The 24,202-nt window shown below is 38.4% G+C and overlaps 1 protein-coding gene across 1 annotated transcript in view; it reads left to right on the forward strand.

Annotated features, from left to right (window-relative positions):
- Nucleotides 1-1,060: 1,060 nt before the first annotated feature.
- Nucleotides 1,061-24,202, forward strand: part of tafa5l (TAFA chemokine like family member 5, like) — a 43,515-nt gene continuing 20,373 nt past the window's right edge. Inside the window, exons 1-4 of the mRNA XM_079895950.1 lie at nucleotides 1,061-1,169; nucleotides 1,972-2,835; nucleotides 15,652-15,801; nucleotides 21,649-21,776. Of these exons, the coding sequence (XP_079752076.1) occupies nucleotides 2,739-2,835; nucleotides 15,652-15,801; nucleotides 21,649-21,776 (375 nt within the window). The 5' untranslated portion in view covers nucleotides 1,061-1,169; nucleotides 1,972-2,738. The remainder of the gene's footprint in view (nucleotides 1,170-1,971; nucleotides 2,836-15,651; nucleotides 15,802-21,648; nucleotides 21,777-24,202) is intronic.

A 24,202-nucleotide genomic window follows, 5' to 3' on the forward strand; every position in this document is an offset into this window, starting at 1 on the left:
AGGTCCACCATCTGATCTGGATACGGCCCGGATCCGGCTGACTTCAGTAAACCTCGGAATCTTCTCCTGATGAGCGAGTACATCAGGTGTTATGGGAACTGACCTAATCTATGCAGCCTAATAATCATTTAACTGATTTGAATAATAGAAATGTATAATGTTCTATATGAATGCCTGGTAAAAGAGATGAGTTTTTAGTCTAGATTTAAACTGACAGAGTGTGTCTGCTTCCCAGACAATGTTAGGAAGACTGTTCCAAAGTTTAGGTGTTAAATAGGAGAGGGATTTACCGCCTGCAGTTGATTTTGATATTCTAGGTATTATCAACTGGCCAGAATTTTGAGATCGCAATAGACGTGAAGAACTATAATGCGTTAAGAGCTCGCTCAAGTACTGCGGAGCTAAACCATTTAGTGCTTTGTAAGTAGTCAGCAATGTTTTAAAATTTATACGATGTTTAATAGGGAGCCAATGCAGTGTTGATACAGTGGGGCTAATACGGTCATACTTCCTGGTTCTGGTAAGAACTCGAGCTGCTGCGTTTTGGACCAGCTGTAGTTTGTTTATTAAGCGTGCAGGGCATCCACCCAGTATTATTACAATAATCTAGCCTTGGGGTCATGAACGCATGAACTAACTGTTCTGCATTTTTCATTGAAAGCATATGTTGTAATTTAGATATATTTTTAAGATGGAAGAATGCGGTTTTACAGATGCTAGAAACGTGGCTTTCAAAGTCAGTCATACTGGTTCGGAAAGACAGGGTGAGTAAATTAATAATTTTTTGTTGCATTTTCTTTCACATTGCTGGCTAAAGATGGGGATTTGTTTTTTCTTCATACCATTAGCAAAAGGAGAAAAAAATGTCTGATGGTGGTTTGGCGTGAATGTTGAAAGATGCGAATGGATTGTACACCAGCACAGTGCAGTACAGAATACCAAAATATGGAGATGAAGCACTGTACCTGGTCTTATCTCCCAGGGAATGACGTGCAGATTTTGGGAGGGAGAGAGAGAGAGTGAGAGGGAAAAACAACACACTGAGAGCACAGTAGAATTTGCATTGAAAAAAAGAACTTGACTCCATTTGACATTTTTTTGTGGTGTGTTTTGTGCAGCATTCTCATGTCAATCCACTCCAGCTTGTAGAATATTGCTATGAATCTGAGGTATGTGTCTGTTAATCTCTTTATGATGTATGATCTTTCCTTTGTAATGCTTATTTGTGGGATGGTTGTATATAACACCATTTTTTATACCCGTATTACATAATACTTATTCCTTTTTTATTCTGAAAAGTTTGATGGATTGTGATCCTGTTTAATAAAGCCAATGGAAATGCTGTTGTTTAAATCATCCTGTTTGGTTAATGCTCACTACTCTATGCATATTGCATTAGTAGATTTTTTATGGGCTGATATTTTATGCATATATTCACTAATATAAAATAAGTCATTCCATTTATTTATTTTTGTATCTAATCTTGTATAGTATTCATATACATGTATTTCATATTAGACTCTTATGTGGTTCCAATTCCAGTCACTACCCTGTGTTACAAGATTTTGTAATACTTTGCAAATATTGCTGGGTCATTCCACAAAAGGTGTGTTTTGTGTAAACAATGACTATGGAAAAAAAGTGCTATTGTAATTTTTTAACATTAAAAACATTTTTTTATTAACAATGAATTGACAATTAAGTGTCTTCTCTTTTGTATGCATTGTTAGTTTGTTTTTGTCAGTAGGAGATGATCTGAAGGTCAACCTGTTACCTGTTTGTTTTTTGTTTTTTTAAAAGCACGGTTATGTAAATATATTATCATTTTTTTCTTTCTTTTAAAAAATTTAGGCTACTTCAAAAATAGCCTTTTCAAAATAGAAAGCACGCATTTCTTGGAATGAACCAGCCATTAAAATATACCTATCTGCAGTCCCGAAGGAGTGACTCTAATGAATCGATTCTTTTTAGTGACTCGAACCCAGACGACGCGACCAGCAGACCTATAGTTCGATTCCCGAGGGAGCGACTCTAAAGAGCCGGTTCTTTTCACTGCGAACAGCAGTTCTTTTCACTCCTGGAGGAGGGAGAACTCGTCTCTAAATCCAGCCACGAATCACGGAGAATGTGCGCGAAATGCTTCACTGCTGTTCTCTGTAACTCCACAGGGCAGATTCTATTTGATATTACTGCACGGACGGGTTTGGGAACGTCGGAGTGACATTGAAGAAGACGCTTTTCTGAAGACCCAAAACCAAACCGAACCTTCCTCTCGAGCTCATCTACAGTCATCATCCGTACATTCTGGACCTGTTACCACTGGACTGGTAGGCTACCACTGACCATTTCACCCTGTGTGGATACTTCTCCAGACCGCAGAGGATTCGCGCAGTTTCCAACGGACCATATTATGACTCATTTTACTTTGCTTGAATGAGTTGTCCATCAATTTTATTTGCTTTGATTTTCGACCATAATACACATTATATTGTTACATTTTTAATTGATCAAATAACAATTAAATAATGACTTTTTAATGCCCGTCCCTTCAAATTTAATATTTTAATGCGTTTTATGAGATGCGTAAAATGGAAACCACTGCGCGTAAATTCACGTCGGATTAACTGTCTCTTCGCATCCCGGCCACATACCCGTGAAAATCTATGGAAGTAGCCGAGTTTGCTTTGAACTTGCTTTAGGCTGGGTGCCGGGAGTGTTTTCTGCGGGACGTAGTGAGGATGCAGTCGGGGATGCGGGCGCTCTGTGCCGGCGGAGGCGCGTCTCTCTGCTGCCTGCTCATGCTGTGGATGATCTACACCCACATCCTGAAAGAAGGCAAGTGTTGAGCATCCCTACATTTGACTTTCACTATGGTAACCAAATAACCTCATATTTTTCTATGCATAGGTTCACCTCTGATTCTGTCCTTATAAAGTTGCTTAACAAAACACAAGTCAGATTTATCCGAGACAAGCTTCTGTGCCTTAACACCCAGGGGAAAAAAACACTGTGTGTAGGACAGAAACAACTCCTCTGAGAGACCCTGGAGAGCTTGTGACATTATTATGGAAATCTATAGCATAATATGGAGGGCGTGCTTCACAACCCAGAGGAAAATTGTATTGCTTAGGGGTTGCTCGTTCATTGCTCAGGGGATTTATTGAAGATCTCATTCACTGTATGTAACTTTGTCTCAGAGGTTTCTCCTAAAATTCATTTGAAGAAATCAAATTTGAGACATGCAGCAAGATTGCATAGGTACAAAATAAATGTGGACCACAAATGTAAAGAATTTAATGAGGAATTTTGACGATCTCTGACGGCAGACTTGAGAAATCGGGAGTACAATTTGTGTCATTGTAGAGATTTCTCTTCGAGAAGCAGTTGAGACCTCATTTGTGAATTTCCTTTCCTTTGAATGGCTTTTAGGGCTGCATCGTGTATGTCAGAATATTTGTACCGTGAAGCTCATGGGTCATGAAGTTCTTGTCTTCTACTTCTAATGCTGCGAATGATTTGTTCAGGGACCACTGCTTTTGTGTGCATGCATTCGCATCAATGCCTACTGATATGCATCACACACATGCTTTGTTACTTGTGTGTGCATGTCTGTCCGGCGTTTCCCTGTGTGTTCTAGAGGTAATGAAGAGGACAGTCATGATCTGAGTCAGGGGTAAGAATGTGACTCATTTGATAAGCTAACTGGCCTAAAAAGGCACTGGGAGGCATGTCAAACATGGTACAGCGTTTGTGTGCTGATTTGGAAGTTTTGCAGATGGCTGTCAGTGAATGGTTTTTGTCAGGGGGTTTGAGTTAAGATAGGATATAATAAAAGATATTACAGACATTAACACTTCATCTCACGGTGGCGTCTTAGCACGGTAATACTGCAGATTTATGGGCACCCTGGTGCACAAATCCTCACGCTTAACTGAGACAATCAGAGCACTAAACGTTAGTAGGCGGAAACTGGTGTCTTGTTTGAGGGATCAAACATCCCTTTTAGATCCTCTCAGTTAATGGCTGAGCTTTTATTTGGGCTTCATGGCCTCAATCTAGGGAGGGGAATCTCCTTTGCAAAAATACATTATGTTCTTCTGGCCACAAAGAAGAAACGAGAAATACCAGAGGGCCTGAAATTTTTGCATCACGTCCAGCTACAGAGGCTGATAAATCAGTCATCAAATGTCACTGAATAATTTTACGGTCGTGTTTTACTGGCAAGATGAGAGGATATTTCTGCCATGAAGACTTTATAATGTTTTTGTGACAGACAGACATCGCTCAAAGTTTGAAAAGCATCGCTTAAATAATTTGGTCTTGGATTTGATGTGAATTTTTTGGATTCAGGATTGATGTGCCCCATTCAATTTTATTGTGGACTAAAATATTTACAAAATATTATTTTGTGTTATGCCAAAGTTTATGCACTAGTATAAAAACATGTTTTTGCTATTTAGTGCCATTTTCATGTTTCATTTAGTTTAACTTCTACAGAGCCCTGCTCATGACATGTAGACAAAAATATATATATCGTAGCCACAAATTAAGAATTCATTCTCTTGTTTAGATACATTGTGGCCACAAGTTAAGAGTTCGTTCCCATGACTTATTGATTTGTTCCCTCGTTTTAGTAAATCATGGCCACGTTTAACTAATTTGTTCCCTCAGTTTGATTTAATACAACAAGGTTGTACAATTTACTAAAAAGCGAAAGGAATTCATTCAAGGCCACGATATACATTTTTCCCCCGCATGTCATGTGTGAGGCTCTGTACATTTATGCATTTGACGTACTTTTATGTGACTTACCTTGCATTGAAGAATTTTTTTACATATTTCTTTATATAATTTTATATACATCATATACTTTATATAAGTCGTACGTGTTTAGAATGACATAAGGGTGAGTAAGTATTGACAGAATTTTCATTTCTGGGTGAACTGTCCATTTAAGCGACATGATTTAGTTCAATAGCTGGATGAAATGACAACTTCTGATTGCTGTGATGCTATAGCGTGACGGCCTTTCATTTCGATAATGATATCCGTGATCCTACTGAAGTCGTGTGTGAGATATTGATCGGCCTTTGTCTCTGTTTGGCTCCGAGTCATTTACAGATGAAAGTATGTGGCTTCGAATGAGGCCTTGACCCTTCAAGCACCATAGGCATGTGATGAAAAACCCTCATCGCTCTTGTCCTTTTAATGGCCTTTTAAAAGATCCAGCGTACAGATGCACATTATTATACTACTTTAATTGTGGTAAGATGTAAGTGATACGGAGATGTGTGTGTCTTTGTGAGCCAGCAAGCGTGTGTGTTACTGTCGTGATTTAATTATGCCATCCTCCCAGGCCAGAGCTGTCGTCCAGAATCACAACAGAGCTGCTGTGATGACATCACCGATAATGCATAGAGCGTTTTCATCACTGATGCCCGCCGTAAAGAGAGGGACAGTGACGAGATGAGAGATTTACAAGATTAAAATCAATTGTCAGGAGTCCAATTAAAAATTCTCTCTTCTTCCATTCTGGAATTCCCCGGTAAGCTCAGCGCAAAAGATTAGTTGTTTGTTAAATATTGTAGAAAGAAAGGTTTCATTGAGCACTTTCCGCACGACTGAGCATTCAAACTAATGCCTGTGCAAATTTGATTCAGCTGTTTTTTATATGAGATGCAAACAAGCTTCTCTTCATGTGCAGGCTTTTAGGACACAAGTTCATGTCACGACTAACGTCTCCCTTTATCAATCAAGTGCTCCAAATGCTGCCCTGCACATCAGAGATACTGCTCGGTGTGGTTAAAGGTGATGTGGGACATTTTTCTGATGTTAAAGCACTTTCTCATTTCTAGCTTAATATGCAGAGACAACTGTAAGCTGCTCTTAGGTTGATTTTAGGGAGTTCTAATAAACCTGGAGAGCTGTCCAGCTTTCCCATTCATCTGAAAGGCCGTTGCTCTGCTGGTTTATGCGGCCTTGACGCTGCTGCCTTTGCTTCAGTTCCAGAAAGATTTTCTGAGCCAATCACCTGAGCCATATATGCCTCTGATCGTTCTATATTAGCCATCTTGCAACAGACAGGGGAAACATAAGTCTGTTTCATGCTTTTAAGAGCCCTGTGAGAAAAATAGGTCACTGGTGAAACATCTACAATAATAGTGAATGCCTACTTTTTAATGGGCGTCACAATGAATTGTGAATTTAACTGAATTGTGGCTTTTAGGTTCCTTAACTTTTAGGGCATCTATGCTAATGTTCTCCAAAATGTTGACTTTTTTTGTAGATATATACAGTGCTATGCATAAGTTTAGACACCCATGCTAAAGTTGACTAAAAAGAGGAATAAAAAATCATCTTTTGGAAATTGAACTTAATGCCTTAATTAAAAAAATTAGGAAAAATCCAACCTTTAAGGACACCAATTTTCTTTGTGAATGAATAATGTATCGTAAATAAATAAATGTTCTTCCTTAAAATACAGGGTGCATAAGTCATAGCCTTCACCATACCTAGAGATTGGCATGGTTTTATTTCAGTTAGCCTAATAGCTGGTTTGATTTGCATTGAGAGATGATCTTATGGAAAGTACTCCATGCCAATCTCTAGGTATGGTGAAGGCTATGTGATGATGTGGGGCTATTTTAATTCCAAAGGCCAAGGGAACTTTATCAGGATGCATAGTATCCTGGATCCATGAAGTAACTGGCCTTCAAAAATAAAAATCTGCCTGCCTCTATGGGAATTTAACATAGGGGTGTCCAGACTTATGCACCCTGTATTTTAAGGAAGAACATTTATTTATTTTTCGATACATTATTCATTCACAAAGAAAATTGGTGTCCTTAAAGGTTGGATTTTTCCTAATTTTTTAAATTAAGGCATTAAGTTCAATTTCCAAAAGATGATTTTTTATTCCTCTTTTTAGTCAACTTTAGCATGGGTGTCTAAACTTATGCATAGCACTGTATATATATAAACGTTACAGTCTTTCTCTTCCAGGAAAGAGATTGCCACAAATCATTGATGAGTCATCCTGCACTAAACAGCAGATTTTTGTCCAGTCCAGTCAGATTGTCCCTCCCCAGTAATTATTGAATAATTGTTCATTGTAGTGACAATTTTGTGATCTGTCCCATCTCAACTTTGGTTACACTTTATTTCAATAGTCCATTTAAGACATTCTAGTAACTGTAAGTAACTTTGCAACTACAAGTTGACAAACTCTCACTAATTTGCAACTACAAGTCAACTAACTCTCATTCGAGTATTTGTAGACTATTAGTTTAGGGTTAGGTTTAGTAGAATAAGTTGACATTGCTTGAAAAGTTACTTCTAGTCAGTAGAATGTCTGTTAGGGAGCATCAAAATAAAGATATTAAGCAGACAGTCTACTAATACTCTAATGACCGCTAGTTGACATGTATTTGCAAAGTTACTTATAGTTAGTAGAATGTCTAAAGTGGACTATTGAAATAAAGTGTTCCCTAAACTTCTTGTTTCAATAAAAGATGTCAACACAGGACAGAAAACCTAGCTCATGAGGTATTTTCTGGACGTGCACTCAAGGAGGGTAATTCATCTGTTGATTCTTGGCAGGTGAAATTTCATAACCACCTTTGAAAACCACCAGCAATGATTTAAAATGGCATGATTTGTAGTAGATGTTGTTCCCTGACTGTTATCCAAAAATCCCTTTACAGATGAGAATAAATCATATTAGTAAACTTGTCTATGGCTGAGAGACAGATGGAGGGTGTTTGGCTTAGGAAATGGATTTACAGTACAAGAGAGTGATGTAATAAAAGGACTACTGTGTGCTTTTTAAGACAGGCCCATTACCTGCAACACGTGGTTTGGTCTGTCAGGCCCTTTTGGGGGTTCGCTAACAAAGAAATGTGTGGGTCTCTCCAAGTGGCTGTGAATTCTGCCCTGACAGCTCCCCCACAAAGCGCCACCATTCGTCATGGCACAGACAGGAAATCAAAGTGCGCTTGGCTGTGGGTGTGCACTCTGGGCCAGAGAACAGACAGATGGATGAGCTGTCACCAACATCAGCGCTGCCAGTTTTATTTAACAATACATTTGGAAATGTCAGTGTTCCCTCTGCGGACTTTTCGCCATGCCACCGCCGACACCTTTCGGCTTCCAACGTTAAGCTTGGGTATCAGTGGGTGGAAAGGGAGGTTTCTAATTATAATGCGGCAAAAGTTCTCAGCACATCCTGCACGAAAGCAAGAATCTAATAGTCTTGTATTTGTTTTTCTAGAGTTCTCAACAGTGTCTCAGAAGAGATTTTTAATATGAACTCAAACATCACATCAAATCCTTCTAAGACCAAATTTATTGAACAATGCTTTTCTCCATCCATCCATCCATCCATTATGTATCATCTATTAATTGTTCTATCTATCTATCTATCTATCTATCTATCTATCTATCTATCTATCTATCTGTCTGTCTGTCTGTCTGTCTGTCTGTCTGTCTGTCTGTCTGTCTGTCTGTCTGTCTGTCTGTCTGTCTGTCTGTCTGTCTGTCTGCCTGCCTGCCTGTCTGCCTGTTCTATTTAATGGTGCACTATTTAATGGAGAAACGTCTGTAGGAGAGACAATTGATACCTAATAAAAGATAACTGAGCTGTGAACGAGCAACCTCTGAGCAATAAATTTGTCCTCTGGGATTACTTGGCTGAACCATAAGGTTTGTATGTCTGGTTATTTTTGCACTCTCTCTAAATGCCATTGTTATAATGCTGTGTAGGTGGGCAGGACAGATATGTCATTTCCAGCAGGACAATTTGCAAAATGCGATTTCTTCCTCAACAAAGGGCACCAGCCCCCAGCATGCCGGATGTTAATGATGGTCCGTGTCATAAATTTAGTGGCGAGAAACAACTTGTGCCTCTGTTGGTAATGAAGCCGGAGAACTGAACGGATGTTTATGGAAAACTCAAAAGCTTTTGTAAGGCAAAATCAATTGTGCGCATTGTGGCACCCATTTTTTATAATTTTTCGCTGCTGGGTATATATGAGTTTAATTTATGTCAAATGCCACCCTGCTCTAGTTCGCTCCTCTCTCTCTCTCTCTCTCTCTCTCTCTCTCTCTCTCTCTCTCTCTCTCTCTCTCTCTCTCTCTCTCTCTCTCTCTCTCTCTCTCTCTCTCTCTCTCTCTCTCTCTCTCTCTCTCCCTCTCCCTCTCCCTCTCTCTCTCTCTCTCTCTCTCTCTTTTTTAGCTGAGAGGAATTCTGGAGTGTCTAATATATACGAAGATGAATGATATGATGTACTGCAGTATTTAACTTCACTGCTGTGAAATGCCGTCTGAGTTTACTATTGTCAAATGTTGTGTGAAGTGTGTGACCTTTGTTCCCTGGCTTGTTGCTAACTTGTTCAATTTTTGTTGTAGCCATCCTCATTCCACTTGAGGCTGACAGTAAATGACATAGATGTTTAAACAGGTTCTTAGAGGGTTAGTATGGGTTAATTAGCTCTTCCGTTCACAATGGAGGAGGTTATGGCCGTCTCTATTGCTGAACACAACTGTTAACAGCAAAGACAAACTCTACAGACAGGCAGTTTTGAAATTGCGGCTCAAGCTGCACTCCTTTCCACTCGTACAGTAACAAAGGATTAGCTTGGCTGTCTGCGGACTGAAGAGATGCATTTGAGTGAATCTCACGATACCTGTCAAGAACATCATATTCCACCACAAAGAAAGAGAATAGTTACTTGCATTCACTGTTTCTTTCATGTCATTTGTGGCACACCAAAGAGGATGTTTAAGGAGGATTGTCCTTGTGATGAAAGTGGATTGGGATCATGATCTAAAAAGGATGGAAACAAGCACCATAAAACATTAAGTCTGTGTCTTCTGAGACAAAAAAACAATACAAGAGCTTTGTGTGAGGAGTGGACTGAAATGCAAGTTATTTTCTGAATATCTTGCTTGTCGTGAAAAAAAAAGCAAACGGCTTACTAACATCTCTTTTTGTGTTCGACGGGAGAAAATTATATGGATTTCAAAATGCAATTTGTTTAATTTCATTACACATTAGGGCAGACATTTTGCCCTTAACTCTTTACTTCTAACTACTCATAAATCTATTTGCATTACTGTAGTGATAAAACAAAATTATATATTATTTAAATTGGAATGTTTTTATACTTTATAGCACTGCCTCTATGCTGATTTTAATATAAAATATTGTATTATGGTATTTTGATACTAAAGCACACGTGAAACTTACTGTTACAGTAATGAGAACATAAAAAGAATTACGAAAAACCTCAAAGTGAAATGTTCACACATTAGAGTATTGATAATCTGATTATTATTATTATCATTATTTTTTACCATCCATTCACCTATTCTCCAAACCGCTTGTCCTAGTGTTGCAGTATTGTTGTTGTTATTTTGCATAACAATAATGTCAATTGATGAATAAATGTGCACAATTATCATTAGAATGGTGCAATGCAAAACAATCTTAATTAAAAAAAATAATTAAATGTTTTCTTTTAAATTTGGTTTGAAATATAACCTGAACATGTTCTTGACAAGATTCATGGCATTCGTTCACTCCCATCGTGTGTTAAACTTTTAACACTCCCACTGATTCAAGTGATCGAAACCCAGTGAGAGTTTGCTGTGAAATGTTTTGTCTAACCCTTATCTTTTGCTGCAAACTCTAGAAAGAAACGAATGTCTTCTTCCTGTCAGCTGTCCTGTGGTGTTGTGTTTGGAGAGGAGGTGGTGTTTTGAACCGCACTAGCTTTGAGCTTCATGTTCCCTTGCAGTTGTACCTACATCTTCAGGCTGAAAGTGACACCGCAGACCTGAATCTACTTCCTCTGGGAAAGTATAGAGAAGTATAGAGTTTGGTGTCCCCGGTCTCTGCTCTGTGCTGCTCTGTGCCCAGGTGCATGTAGATCCTTATCGTCTGATTCGCTCTGTCGTGTCTGGACTAAACAGGCAGAAAAATCTCCTGTCGTGTCAATTAACTTAACAACCTGTGATGGAATGGCTGTCAAGCTTTTGGCACATCAAACCCTCTGACTCTTTTGCTTTCTCTCTTTCTTTCCATCCTGTTTTCTGTGGCTTATCTCCATCCATACCCATTCATCCTCTGGCTGTTAAACACGGACAGAACGCTGGTTTTTACATGCCATGGATGTTCCTGGCCAGCTGTTTTCGTGGATGTGTGTGTCGTTTTGTGGGTGTTTCTTTAATTACGGGCACATCTATGTCCCAGGGGTTGGTTTTTATTAAAATTAATTAAAAAAATTAAATTAACTTTTTTTCCCCCTGTTTGTTATATGAAGGTCACTCTCTCTTGGAAAATGTTTCAAATGTCTTCATTTTCCAAAATGCTTATTAAATGCTGATTGAGTGTAATTTTTACCTTTATATTTAAATGATAAAATTGTTTCAAATGATTATTGATATAATTATTCATAAATGAAACGGGACAGTCAAAAGACAGAGTCGAATAAGCACTAACAGTTTTGTATTTATTAAGAAAAATATTTTTGTCCATTTTTACACAGATTAAAACTATTAATTAAAACTCAATTTTGCCTCTAATTATTTTTTTTAAAGTTAGTGTTTTTGGTTTTCAAACAATAAAATATGAAACGTGATATGTGAACAAAATCAAGGTAAAAGAAATGACTTTTCTCAAATATTTTATTGCACTTAATTTCCAATCAAGCTCTAATTTCGTCAAGTTCATGTTTATGGCTTTCAGAAATGACAAATACCAGAATCCGTATGTAATGCATGTATATTTGCAGTTGGCAGACAAATCAAATTAACTAGTCCAAGTGTGTAAAGTATGAATTTATTTTCTAACAGACCCAATAGCACCCGTACTTGAAGAAACTCCTCGGTATGAAATGAAACAAAATGAAATGGGGCAAACAGAGAAGCATCAGAGAACTGAAGGAGGGGTTAATTCTCTTATCTAAATTCTGAGCTGTGGAGGATTAATGTGGGCCGTTATGGAAAGAGGTTGTGGCTCTATTTTGGAGGAGGCTGATCAGAGAGAGAGAGAGCGAGCGAGACCGAGAGAGGTGACCTTCAGCATTCTCCATAGTCTTTACAATAATGATGTCTGCTGGGATTTCTCATCTCCACTCAACAAGATGCCCCCATCGCCTTCAAGGTTAAAACAATTTCAATAGACTTTGCATCTGACACGTTCGGCCTGAAATTGCATGTAAGTTTTGCTCTTGGTGTGTAATGTTTCGTATTGTGTTGATGCAAGTGAAAACTTTTTGGTACATAAGCGAGAATGGGCTTAAAATTACTTCCCAATGCAGTGTTTTTAGTCAGTGTTTATTAGGTAATCACATGTCCTTTGGAAAATGTACAAATCTAGTTATATTAACAGCTCCCAGTGTTTTAAAAAAATATCAAGGGTTTTCACTGTAGGAATGGGGTTGACTGTCTCTCTATTGCACACTGTGTTCAATTCCTCTGGATTCTTCCATGAAAGGCAGGTGTCTACTCATGCTTGGCTGACCTTAACCTTGTTTTGAAATAGTAATTGTTCAGGCCGCTGGACTGTGAAACCAATTGGTCGTCCTGTAGGGAGTACAAGTTTTGCGTTCAGCATGCCTGTCTTAATCTGCTCAGTCTGTACCGACTGTTGACCAAGCAGTAGCGGCCATCAGCTCTACACTGCTGTCTTCGCATTTCAGTGGGTCAAGTGCAAATGCCACGGGAGGGTGGGTTTGCTGTTTTTGTGCATGTTGGAGTGGGGAGGGTGTCAAATATGATGAAAAGCAATAAGCCGTTCAGCCCTGCAATCAGCAGCCGCTTAAAGCTAAAATCAAGGCTTACGCGTTGACGATCAGAGAATATGGTGCATGAATAGAGTTTTCTGATTTCTTTTCGGGTTGTCTTTCGTCAAGCCTTGATTAAAGTTGTCCCGATGCAGTGTCGCTGCATTTTGGAGACAATAGTTAGCCATTTTGCCTCGTTTTTTTTTTTCTTTTGGACGATGAGATCTGATTGGCTCTCCGTTCGGTCTGATCGGAGTGAATTATTGCGCCCTTGAAATGAGCTTCCAGTGAAAAGGAATCTTAAAGCTGGAGTCAGTGGTGATTCATCACTGTTCCCGAGTTCTATTACACATATAAAAATCCCCTTTCATCACATCTCTGTTGGCTCTTCAACAGTATCACATAAGATTAATTAATATTGTAAATCTGCTTTATTACCATTTTTAACAGCCGGATTCATAGAGTTGTACCCGGCCACTTTTCCTTTTTGATCAAACACAAAGAAAGAGCAAAGACAGGAAGTTAATGACTGAGGAAGATGTTTCTTTCTGACGTAAATTATGACTATGATTATGTATGAGACAGGCTCATGCCTACCCAGACTTTTTGAACTTTTCCTTCTTTTTCTGCAAAGCTTGGTGGTCATTGTGGTACCTTGAATAGAAGTTGTAAGCTTTGCCAGCACACTAAAAGTGTCAAAAATACTCAGCCAAGCATTTACGCTTGTCAGAGAAAGTGTCGAGGGGAAGTGGTCTCTGAGGACGTGAGAGAGAGAGATTTTGCTTTTATAAAAAGGCTTGAACAACAATGAACACCTTAAGAGAAGTAAAAAGCTACCATTTATAAGAGTGACATTTTAAAATGGTCTCCTCTTGTAAAGACATGATGAGAAACCAAAATGAGAAAATGAGTTTTACCTCTCTCTGGTGCTTGTCTGTTCTGGTTTATTTCAGATGTCTAGTAAATTGGTTGTCTTGATATTTTTGGAGAGATCTAGTATTTGTGTAATGCCTGCAAAAGACTGCGATTTTGGCAATCCTATAAGATCATTACAAATCACACTGTACGACATGGATCTAATAAACTTGGGTACGACATGTATGTAGACTGTACGATGATGTGCTAGTGGTAAACAAATAGAGCATGATGAATTGCACTTTGGCAATTGTGGTTTTTATGTGCGCTGAAAAAAGAGGAGGAAATGAAAGAGGAGAATATGGACATGGTCATTGCTAGGGAAAAGAGGCCAACTTGACATGCCAATTTTGTAAATGGAGCTTGAGGTAAGTAGATTTAAGTATTAGCGTCATGTCGCGTTGATCAATATACAATTTCATTTTGCGTTTTCAATGGCTAGTCAGTAGACGTAGGTCGTAGCAGCCAACACACTGCTACGATGATCATACCAAAAAAGAAGAACAAGAAAACACCATAAAAGGGGTCCGGTCAGTGGTCCACAGCTTTGTGTGATGCACAGTCAAAATTAAAGTTGTTTCTCAGTGTTAAACTGGTGTATCATCTGAGACCGAATCACTGAGTTGAACTAGAGAACCGAATCAGTCTGATTCATGAATCATTCAGACCAGTTTTGTGAGCTTGATCAACCAATTCATTTAAAGTCTCCCTGTAGTCAATAATATCGTCCCTTAAAACTCATCTTTGATCACCAAAATTACATTTAAATGTTTTTTCCTGTGAAAAAAAAATGTCTTCAAGCCTAAAAATAGCTTGAATGTAACTACACCCTTGTTTCATTTAGTATACGCGGCTGCATGAATATGCTATTAGCCCCGCCTCCACTCAGCTCACAGATTCACTCGGCCAACTTACTGAGGTAAACGCTGCACAATGGTATCGCTCTTAACAACGTCGGACACGTAACGGTAATTAATATGATTAGCCTTTTGCTTGACTATGTTATTAAACAGCTAATAATGTGTTGCTAATGTTACACAAACTATGTTCCCGTTCGGCATCTCAGAGTCAGATCATCAGAAACGCTTTGAACAACTCAGAACGTCAGTGGAGAAAGGCATATATAGTTCATCATAACATCGTAATATACATCCACTATATTGCTAAATCTACCCCTGCTAGTTCGATGTTAATGAAATGGATGTGAAAGAATGAATGCTAAAGCCCCGCTGGCACGTTGATCTGATTGGTTACAAGGTAGTTTGTGACGTCAGAAACACCAGCGATTTCAAATCGTGATTTTGAGACTGTCTTTGGTTCACTGCAGTGCAGTTTTAAGGAGAAAATACTCAGCAATGGTGTTGAATTATGAATTTGCACATGGTTTGTCTAAAAGCACATTAAAAACACCACATAGACATATAAACAATATTAAAAACTTGATTTTCACCACAGGGGGACTTGTTAATATCTCAAAGACTCAAAATAATGATTGATTCACAAAATGTCTCATACAGAACTATTGTACGAGTATGACTAAAGAAGATTTGGATAGTTGAGTCAAATGAACCATTTTTATAGTACACAAGTCAAATAAACCACTTTTATGGTTCTTGTTCACTTTCATTAAATTGATTTACAAATACCTTTGTGTTCCGCAGATGAAAGAAAGTTACACAGGTTTGGAATGACTTGCACAGGAAAACAATGACCGTGTTCTTTTTTTGGCGTGTACTGTTCCTTTAAATGTTTTGTTCTATTTCACTGAAAGTTGTCCATGTTTATTTCCCTCCTTGACTCTCAGACTGGTGCACTCAAAGATAGGGTCATTTTAAGGGATATTAAACCTTTATGTTGAAGTTTTAACAAGTTATAACAAGATTAAACCATTGATATGCTTACTTTCAAAGCCATGCTTTCTGAAATGTATGTTTGTGTGTGTCCTCCACAGGTCAGTTGGCAGTAGGCACATGTGAGATAGTGATGTTGAATAGAGACAGCAGTCAACCCAAGCGCACCATCGCCAGGCAGACAGCCCGCTGTGCCTGCCGGAGAGGACAGATCGCTGGCACCACACGGGCCCGACCAGCATGTGTGGACGGTGAGATGCAGCCCACACACACACACACACACACACACACATATCCGCTCACAGCATGCAACAAGCCACGTCACGCCGTTCAACTTCACTGTTTAATTTGCATGCATTGTTTTTTTTGTCTGGTGTCAAAATCTTGTATCACACAATACAACACAATAGTCAGACTTGCTACATGTAAAGAAATGTTCCTCTCTGCAGTGTGTGCTGTGTCAAAGTCGAGGACGGCTGAGGATCGGTGAAAAGGGAAAGAAAAAATGTAATCTTTGGATTGTGATTGTCACTGTGGTTTAGGAGGAATATTTGAGCTTGTCTGTTCTGCCGAGCGCCGGATATGGCGGAGGATCTCATGGGGTTGGAAGCTTTCAGCTTTTCTTAGGTTGTAAACCTGAATATGATGGTAGTCGTTGTTTTTGTAGCAAATAAACCCAACTCTCCTGACAGATGGGGTCTTGTAGCTAGTTTCTTATGTGCGATGGTGTTTTTGGTAATGCTACAGCTTGAGCTCTTCAACGACACATTAGTAGCACTTTGTGACGGCAAGACCAGAGTAATTAACCAAGAGAGTACCATAATTACAGCTGTGGGAAATTGATTTTTATTGGCTTTCTCTGCTGCCTTCATGCTCCATTAGTAGTGGATCCATTAAAGAAGGACCTGTTGCGTACACACACTCACACACAGACACACAAGCTGTACAATTACAGACAACCCTATGACAGCTGTACAGACAATTAAAGTTTTAAAGAATGTAGAAATTACAATAAAGGTCCATCCATTAGCATCTAGTCAATCTACCTTCTACTTCTCATCTGCTCATTATATCTCCTGCATTATAGAGTTCAAGGACTGAAATTTAAAATGGAAATTGATTTTTAAGTGAAAATGTATGAAACCATAAGTCAATGTGATTTCAGCTTAATTTACATGGAATTGGACACACACACACAAACACACACACACACGCACACAAACACACACACATAAATATATCTCATTCAAAAATTGTTTTTAAACTCTCTTATGCTCAATAATGCTGCATTTATTTGTTTATTTATGTTCAATATTATGAAATATTATTACAATTTAAAATTACTCTTTTCTATTTGAATACAATTTAACATGATCTTTCAGACATCATGCTGATTATGCTTATCATTCTAATGCTGATTGAAAACAGTCGTGCCGCTTAATATTTTTGTGGAAACAGATTAATTATTTTCAGGGTTCTTTGATTAATATAAAGTAAAAAAACAGCATTTATTTGACATAGAAATCTTTTGTAACGTTATAAATGTCTTTACTGTCATTTTTGATCAATATAATGCATCCTTGTTGAATAAAAATAGTATTTTCTTGTATTAACTTACTGAACCCAAACTTTTGAATGCTAGTCTCTCTCTCTCTCTGTCTTTCTCATCCATCCATCCATCCATCCATCGACAGACAGATATTTTTATATACTGCTTTGTTGTTGTTGTTTTCTGTGCTTCAAGTTAAAATGACCAACTTTTAAAAATGCTTCTGGGCTTCTGGTTAAGATTAGTCAACAAACTAATCGACATGCCCTTCAGGCAACCCACCTATATTTATAGTTTTGCACTCTTTATTAAATGATTTTCTAAAATAGAGAAAATGAATGGAAATATATTTCCTGAACCCACAGTGCTGAGAGAGTGTGCGCTCACTCTTGTGCTCTATCCGGTTAGATGTCAGTCTGCAGGTGAGGCTGTGTCTGGCAGATGAGTCCGAGGGGCAGATGGTCAAGGGTCGAGGGAGCGAGGGAGGGCATGCGCGAGTCGGGTCCCTGGAGACGTCTGGATCAGTGTAGGCGTGCTGGAGCCGGCTCAGGTGTTGCATGCACACAGAGAGACAAATTGAGTCATGATGCAGAACAGAGGTACCATGGGAAACGGTGTGTGTGTGTGGGTGTGATTCATCCTTTTTTGAAGCTGGACTCCGCATAAACGCACTGGTCAGTGGGTGGCATCTTTTTTAGCATGCTGGGAGGAACAGGAAATTGTGGGCTGCTGCGTGTTTATATTGATTCTTGTTCCACTGCTTTTCTGGGGAGATTTTGCATATTCCTGCCCCATATACAGTGACCCTGAAAGAGAAAGTATTCTTGTTCTATCTATTTGCAAGCAGTTAATGATGAGTGAGTTTGGAGCGGAGGCACACAGCTCCCCAGGAGGCCATGTGTTCACTGGTTGCCTCTACAGCGGAGAGCTCAGCTCAGGAGCCTCATCAGGCTTCACATGAAACAAATAGGGTACGAAAATATCTGCTAAACTCCGTGTGCGCTGTAATCTGCCGGTCTATGCTCCCTGTGTGGCCTAGTTAGAGCAATTCACTGTACCCAATGAGACGTGTGTATTTGCATCTCACATGCATTAATGATAATTAAGGCTATATTCTTATTTTACATTAAAGGCTTGTTTTTAGATCAAGGCTTTAAAGGCAGCGATGGATCAGCACCTTTACGCTTTTGTTTATACCAGGAGTTTCCATTTTAGGACGATATGAAAAGGGAAACAGATTTTTCTGGAAATTACTGAGGAAAACTGGTTTTGAATATTGGAGAAATCTGTTCTAGTTCTAGGCCAGCAAATAAAGTGCATATATGAGTACTTGTTAAAAGTCAGTACTAGTATGAGTACCAGTTTAACTCAGTAGTCATTACTAGTATGTCATGTGTACCAATTCAAAGGCACTTTTAGTGCTAGTGTGGGTACTAATTCAAATCAGTACTAATGCTAGAATGAGTGCTAAATCAAAGTCAGGGGATATGTGATGGTTCAAAACGAATTTTGTAGACATACTAATTCAGGTCATTTCTAGTGCTAGTAAGAGTACTAGTTTGAAGTCAGGACTAGCACTAGAATGAGGATTAGTGCAGAGCCAGATCTAGTGCTAGATCTTGCAACGTGTAAGTCCAGTACTGAGTACTAGTTCAAAGGCTTACTATTAGTACTAGAAGGAGTATTAATGTAAAATGTTCTAGATCATAGATAGTACTTAACTTGCTATGAAAAATCAGCACTATTTCAAATATTCTACTAGTGCTAGTATGAGTATTAGTTGAAGCTGGAATGAGTACAGAATTAAAATCTGTTCTAGATAAAAGATAGCATTATTTTTTACAATGAACAATACAATGTGCTAGTTCAAAGACAGTACTAGTGCTAGTATGAGTTCTACAGTAGTTCAGATCAGTAATGGTACGGTATGTTTACCTAGTATGAGCTCAAGTTCCTTAACAGCATTATTACTACACTGGTTTGAAGTTTAATTTAAATTTCAAGTCTTCTCTGAAATGAGTAGTTCAAAGTTTTGCTTGTCACATGGATATGGTACAATAGCATCTGTTTCACATGTTGGGCCAAGATCATGCCCAATGAGAGCATGCCTATAGTGCTCAGGTGCTCTGTGTGCTTTCAGCAGATATTTCTCACAGATGTTAAAACTAGTCCACAAACACCCCAGTACTTCTTTCAACTAGATTCCAACTGGAGTGTGTAATCACAAGCGTTACCTCAATATAGCCATTCCTCAGCATGAGGCATCACGGCTCAGACACCCTGACCGACTGTGCGCTAAATACCTCGCTCAAGCATTCCAGCTTCATTTAAGCCCATTGATTTTCTTTAGCGCTCTTTGTTTTTTTTCTTCATGGCCCAGTTGTATTTGTGCTTTTGAATACTGTCCCTCGGAGGGAGGCTTGTTTATGTGATGTGGGATGGATTTGATTGTTTTCGGCCCCCCAGGGACAGGAGGACTTGGATGAGATCTGTAGAGCTGGCTCGGCCATCCACAGCTTTTGCTCCGGATCGGTTTTAAGGCATAATCCTTCATTTCAGCGGCACCACTTTACTTTGATAAATTCAGGGATGGAGCTTTGATAACGTTTTCACAAACTGCCATGAAAGACCTGCTGTGTTTTAGATCGAGAAAATGGTTGTAAACATATCTTAAGCGTCTGGTGACAGGAAATTTTCTAAAAAGGCGAGCCTTTGTGCGCAGAAAATTGCATGGACAGAGTAATCAAGGAACGGAGGTCTCACGGGGATGGTATATTAATGAAATTGAGGATTTTGTAGAATTTAAGGATAATCTAAATCCTGGAAATGTATTCTGTGCACATCCATGTTCAGTTTCGTTTAAGTGTCAACTTTGTTGAATTTCTCATAACATTTCTTCAGGGAAATAAAAGTTGAAACCATAGTAAGATTATAAGAAATGAATGTGTATATCTTAACTCATTTAGCTTTGGAAGAATATGTTGAGAAATGTTTGAGTTCATATTGACCTTGATATCTTGGCAAATCTGAGCTTGAGTTTGAGATCTTTTCTGATTCCCTAGATAAACAAGAGGAGATAACTATGGTACTTCTTTCAGAAGAAACGTCTGAGAAGCAGGAGTAATTGCTATCTTGGAGAAAAAACTGAGATATTACAGGGATGTCATTTGTCATTGTTCTTTCCTGGTATGCAGACGAGACGCAACCACCTTCTGATTGTCTGACGCTCTAAATCATCTTTGACCTGTTTTGTTCCCCTCACCTTCTGAACACTGGTTGATCTGCGTCTGAAGCACAGGAACAGCAGGGGTTTATGGAATTTCACATGGATCTACAGCGCAAACAAGAGAACTGAAAGCGATAGCCTCAGTGCATACACATGTCTGATGTAGCTCTCTTTGAGTTGTCTGATGGTTTCAGTTCTACAACGTGAAGATAATGAAGTGTGCAGTGAATCAAGGCCTGCAGGCTGCTTACTGAAACATGCATGACTTTGCCATAATCTCAAATCCACTTTCATACACAAATCCATATTTTATGTTGAATATAAAGGTTGGGTGTTTTTTTGTGATGCCTGTTGGATCTCAAAGGGTTGTAGTAACAAAAATCTTTTATAAAAATCCATTATAAGACAGAGATGTATTATGACACGCGTTATAGGCCTACATGGTGTCATTTTCCAAATTTAATCATCTCAATCGTCAAGAATATAGAAAAACCACATTGTTTTCAGCATTGGATATATATATATTGTTTTCAACATTTAAGCAATATTTTGAAGAACCAGTTATCACCTTTGGCTTTTCTGCATGTTATGCAGCTTTAAATGTTTGTTTAAATTAACAGATTCGTCCTACATTTTCTAATAGTTTAGCCCCACATATGTACTATTCTTTATGATGTTGTACACTACATGGCAACAAAATCCAGTACAGCACTATACTAAACACCTGTTTTAATGCAGCAGTTTGTGTATAAGTTGCATTTGATTTGTTGCGTTTTGATATACAGTACAACCTGGGTTCATATTGATTTATTGGTAGCACTTTATTTTACAGTCATGTTCCCCATGTACATACTATGTATATATTATAGCAATTACAATAATTGGGTTATAACTAACCCTGAACCTACACCTACACCTAACACTAACCCCTGTAGTTACCTTATATTACCAGTGCTTTCCTGGGAAAGTACCCTGTAAGTACACTGTAAATGCACGTACTGTAAAATAAAGTGTTACCGATTTATTTTCATAGAAATTGTGTTACTCCGTTATACATAGCACTAAAGGGACATGGTGATGAAAAAAAGGCTGAACACAATGGTATTTTCTTCCATACTATAGAAGTCAATGGGGCCCATCAACTGTTTGGTTACAAACATTCTTCAAAATATCTTCCTTTGTGTTCAGCAGAACAAAGACATTTATACAGGTTTGGAACAAGTTGAGGGTGAATAAATTATGACAGAATTTTCATTTTTGGGGTGAACTATCCCTTTAAGGCAGTGGTGCTTAAAAAAAACTTCTGTGTTTGTATGTTTGTAGCCCGGATAGTGAAAAGCAAGCAGTGGTGTGAGATGTCCCCATGTTCAGAGGGCGAGATCTGCGGACTGATCTTCAATCGCTCCGGATGGACCTGCACCAAGGGCGGCGGCCGCATTAAAACCGTCACGGTGAGACACGTTCTAAATATCTGTAACATTTCATTTATTCACTTAGTTGAAGCAATGTTGCATCATAAACACCACCTGTGTTTCAGCTAATTGGATAACACGTTCTAATGACTTTCATTAACCGACATTTTTTCTTTATATAATGCTCGAGATCATTAGTAAATGTGCATTCAGATAGATTAGAAACATCATTAGACATCTTACATATTCATAATATATGTTTATATTTTAATGTATTGTAGTTCAGCTACTGATCTGTTAAGCAGTAAATAATGTTTGCTCATTACGTATAAATGAAAGTTATTTTGTAAGGGTTGATGTAGAGTCAGCCTATCATTATTGCAAAATAAACACTGACGGAGTGATCTGGACCACAGGGCGATGTGTAGGGGGGGGGTCTTGTATGACCCTGGACAGGTTTATTTTGTGATAATTACTACGTGACTGTACGATATTTCATGTAAACATACACTTGAGTAGGAATTATTTTATTATGTGAGAAAACACCTCAGTGATTTGAGTGACTACTGGGACAACAGTCAATTATAGTTTAATGGTTCTTATATTAAAATATTTGATAGCAGAATGCGCCGATTGACCAATTAGAATAAAGTATTTCACTGTGCAGTGTAATTAAAAGTACTACACTGTAGAGTTCTCAACGGGTCGGGTCGGCCCGACAAACCCGACGGGACCCGCGGGTTCGGGCCGGGTTCGGGTCGAAAATATAATCAAATGACTCGGGTCGGGTCGGACCTCGGGCTTAATCTTTTCCGCTCAGTAAAAAAAAACAACAACAACAAAAAAAAACCCATTTATTAATCATCGCTGCTGTTCACCGTAAAGAAAGTCTTGCTGCTGCGTGTAACGTGCATCATGGAGAGGGGCGGCGGCAGACCTGACGCCGCTGCGTGCACGCCTTTAGTCTGGAGAAGATGGAGTTGGTGAGAAGTAAACTTGCCACAGGTGAATTCACCGTCGCTACTACAGCCTATTTATATATTTAAAGTTTATTGTTTCAGTTGTTTGTATTGTTAAAAGGCATGAACATTAAAGGTTGATTTGAATTCCCATCTGCTGGTCATGATAATACGTGTATGAGAGAAAAAAAAATCCGACGCGGCGTCGGGCCGCGGGCCGGGTTCGGGCAGATAATTCATGTTTTTGTGTCGGGTTACATCGGGTCCGGGCTTTAAAAGCCACGGGCCGGGTCGGGTCGGGTTGTAATTTTCAGGCCCGTTGAGAACTCTACTACACTGAATGCAAAACCAGTGCAAAACAAGTTTCATCATTGCTCAGATATTTTACCTTTAGTATAATAGAATGACTTTTATTTACACTTTTTGTGAATAGTATCAATAACTATTTGCATTTACTGTAAATAAGATGCTGTTCTTCTATTTATACCTGCAAACAGTATTTACCATCCTTTACACTATATACAGTAGTGGGAAAAAGTGATGTCCGGAGGGGACATTTGTTTTTTATGACCCTACAAGTTCGATTAAACCATCAAAATGTGAGGCAAACTACAGCTTTTACTTTTATTATTTTTACTGGTTTTATTTTACTATACAAAAAACAGAATGCATAGAAAAACAAAAAGATCACAGGAAAAAGCATACATTGACTACAACCTAATCAATTATTAATATTTTGTTGGTTCTCTCATGTTTTTGCATGTGTTCATCATTTATTTGTATGGCAGCCTGGCCAAAATATTTGCACAATTTGGCATATTTTAATTGCGTTATCACAAATATACTACGCAATATGCCTACAAAATTTAAACACATTTTTGATATTTAAATAAAGGGTGAAGATGTCGTGTGGTCAGTTTTGGCCACTACTGTATATGTATATGTGTGACCCTGGATCACAAAACCGATCACATGTCGCATGGGTATATTTCGCCACATTATATGGGTCAAAATTATTGATTTTTCTTTTATGCCAAAAATCATTAGGATATCAAGTAAAGATCATGATCCATGAAGATATTTTGTAAATTTCTTACCATAAATATATAAAACATTTATTTTTGTGAGTGAATGCAGCACAATCGTGAACATAAATGGACAACTTTAAATGAGATTTTCTCAATTTTTCGATTTTTTTGCATCCTCAGATTCCAGATTTTCAAATAGTTGTATCTCGGCCAAATATTGTCATATCCTAACAAACCATACATCAATGGAAAACTTATTTATTCAGATTCCAGATGATGTATACATATCAATTAAATAAAATTGACCCATGTGACTGGTTTTATGGTCCAGGGTCACATATACCATTCAAAAGTTTAGTGCCAGTAAGATTTTATTTACAAAGAAATTAATACTTTTATTCAGCAAGGGCACATTCAATTGATCAAAGGCATTTATACATTTAGACAGTAAAGACATTTATTATGTTACAAAAGATTT

This window comes from Squalius cephalus (genome assembly GCF_949319135.1).
Source record: "Squalius cephalus genome assembly, chromosome: 16".
Lineage (NCBI taxonomy): Eukaryota > Metazoa > Chordata > Actinopteri > Cypriniformes > Leuciscidae > Squalius > Squalius cephalus.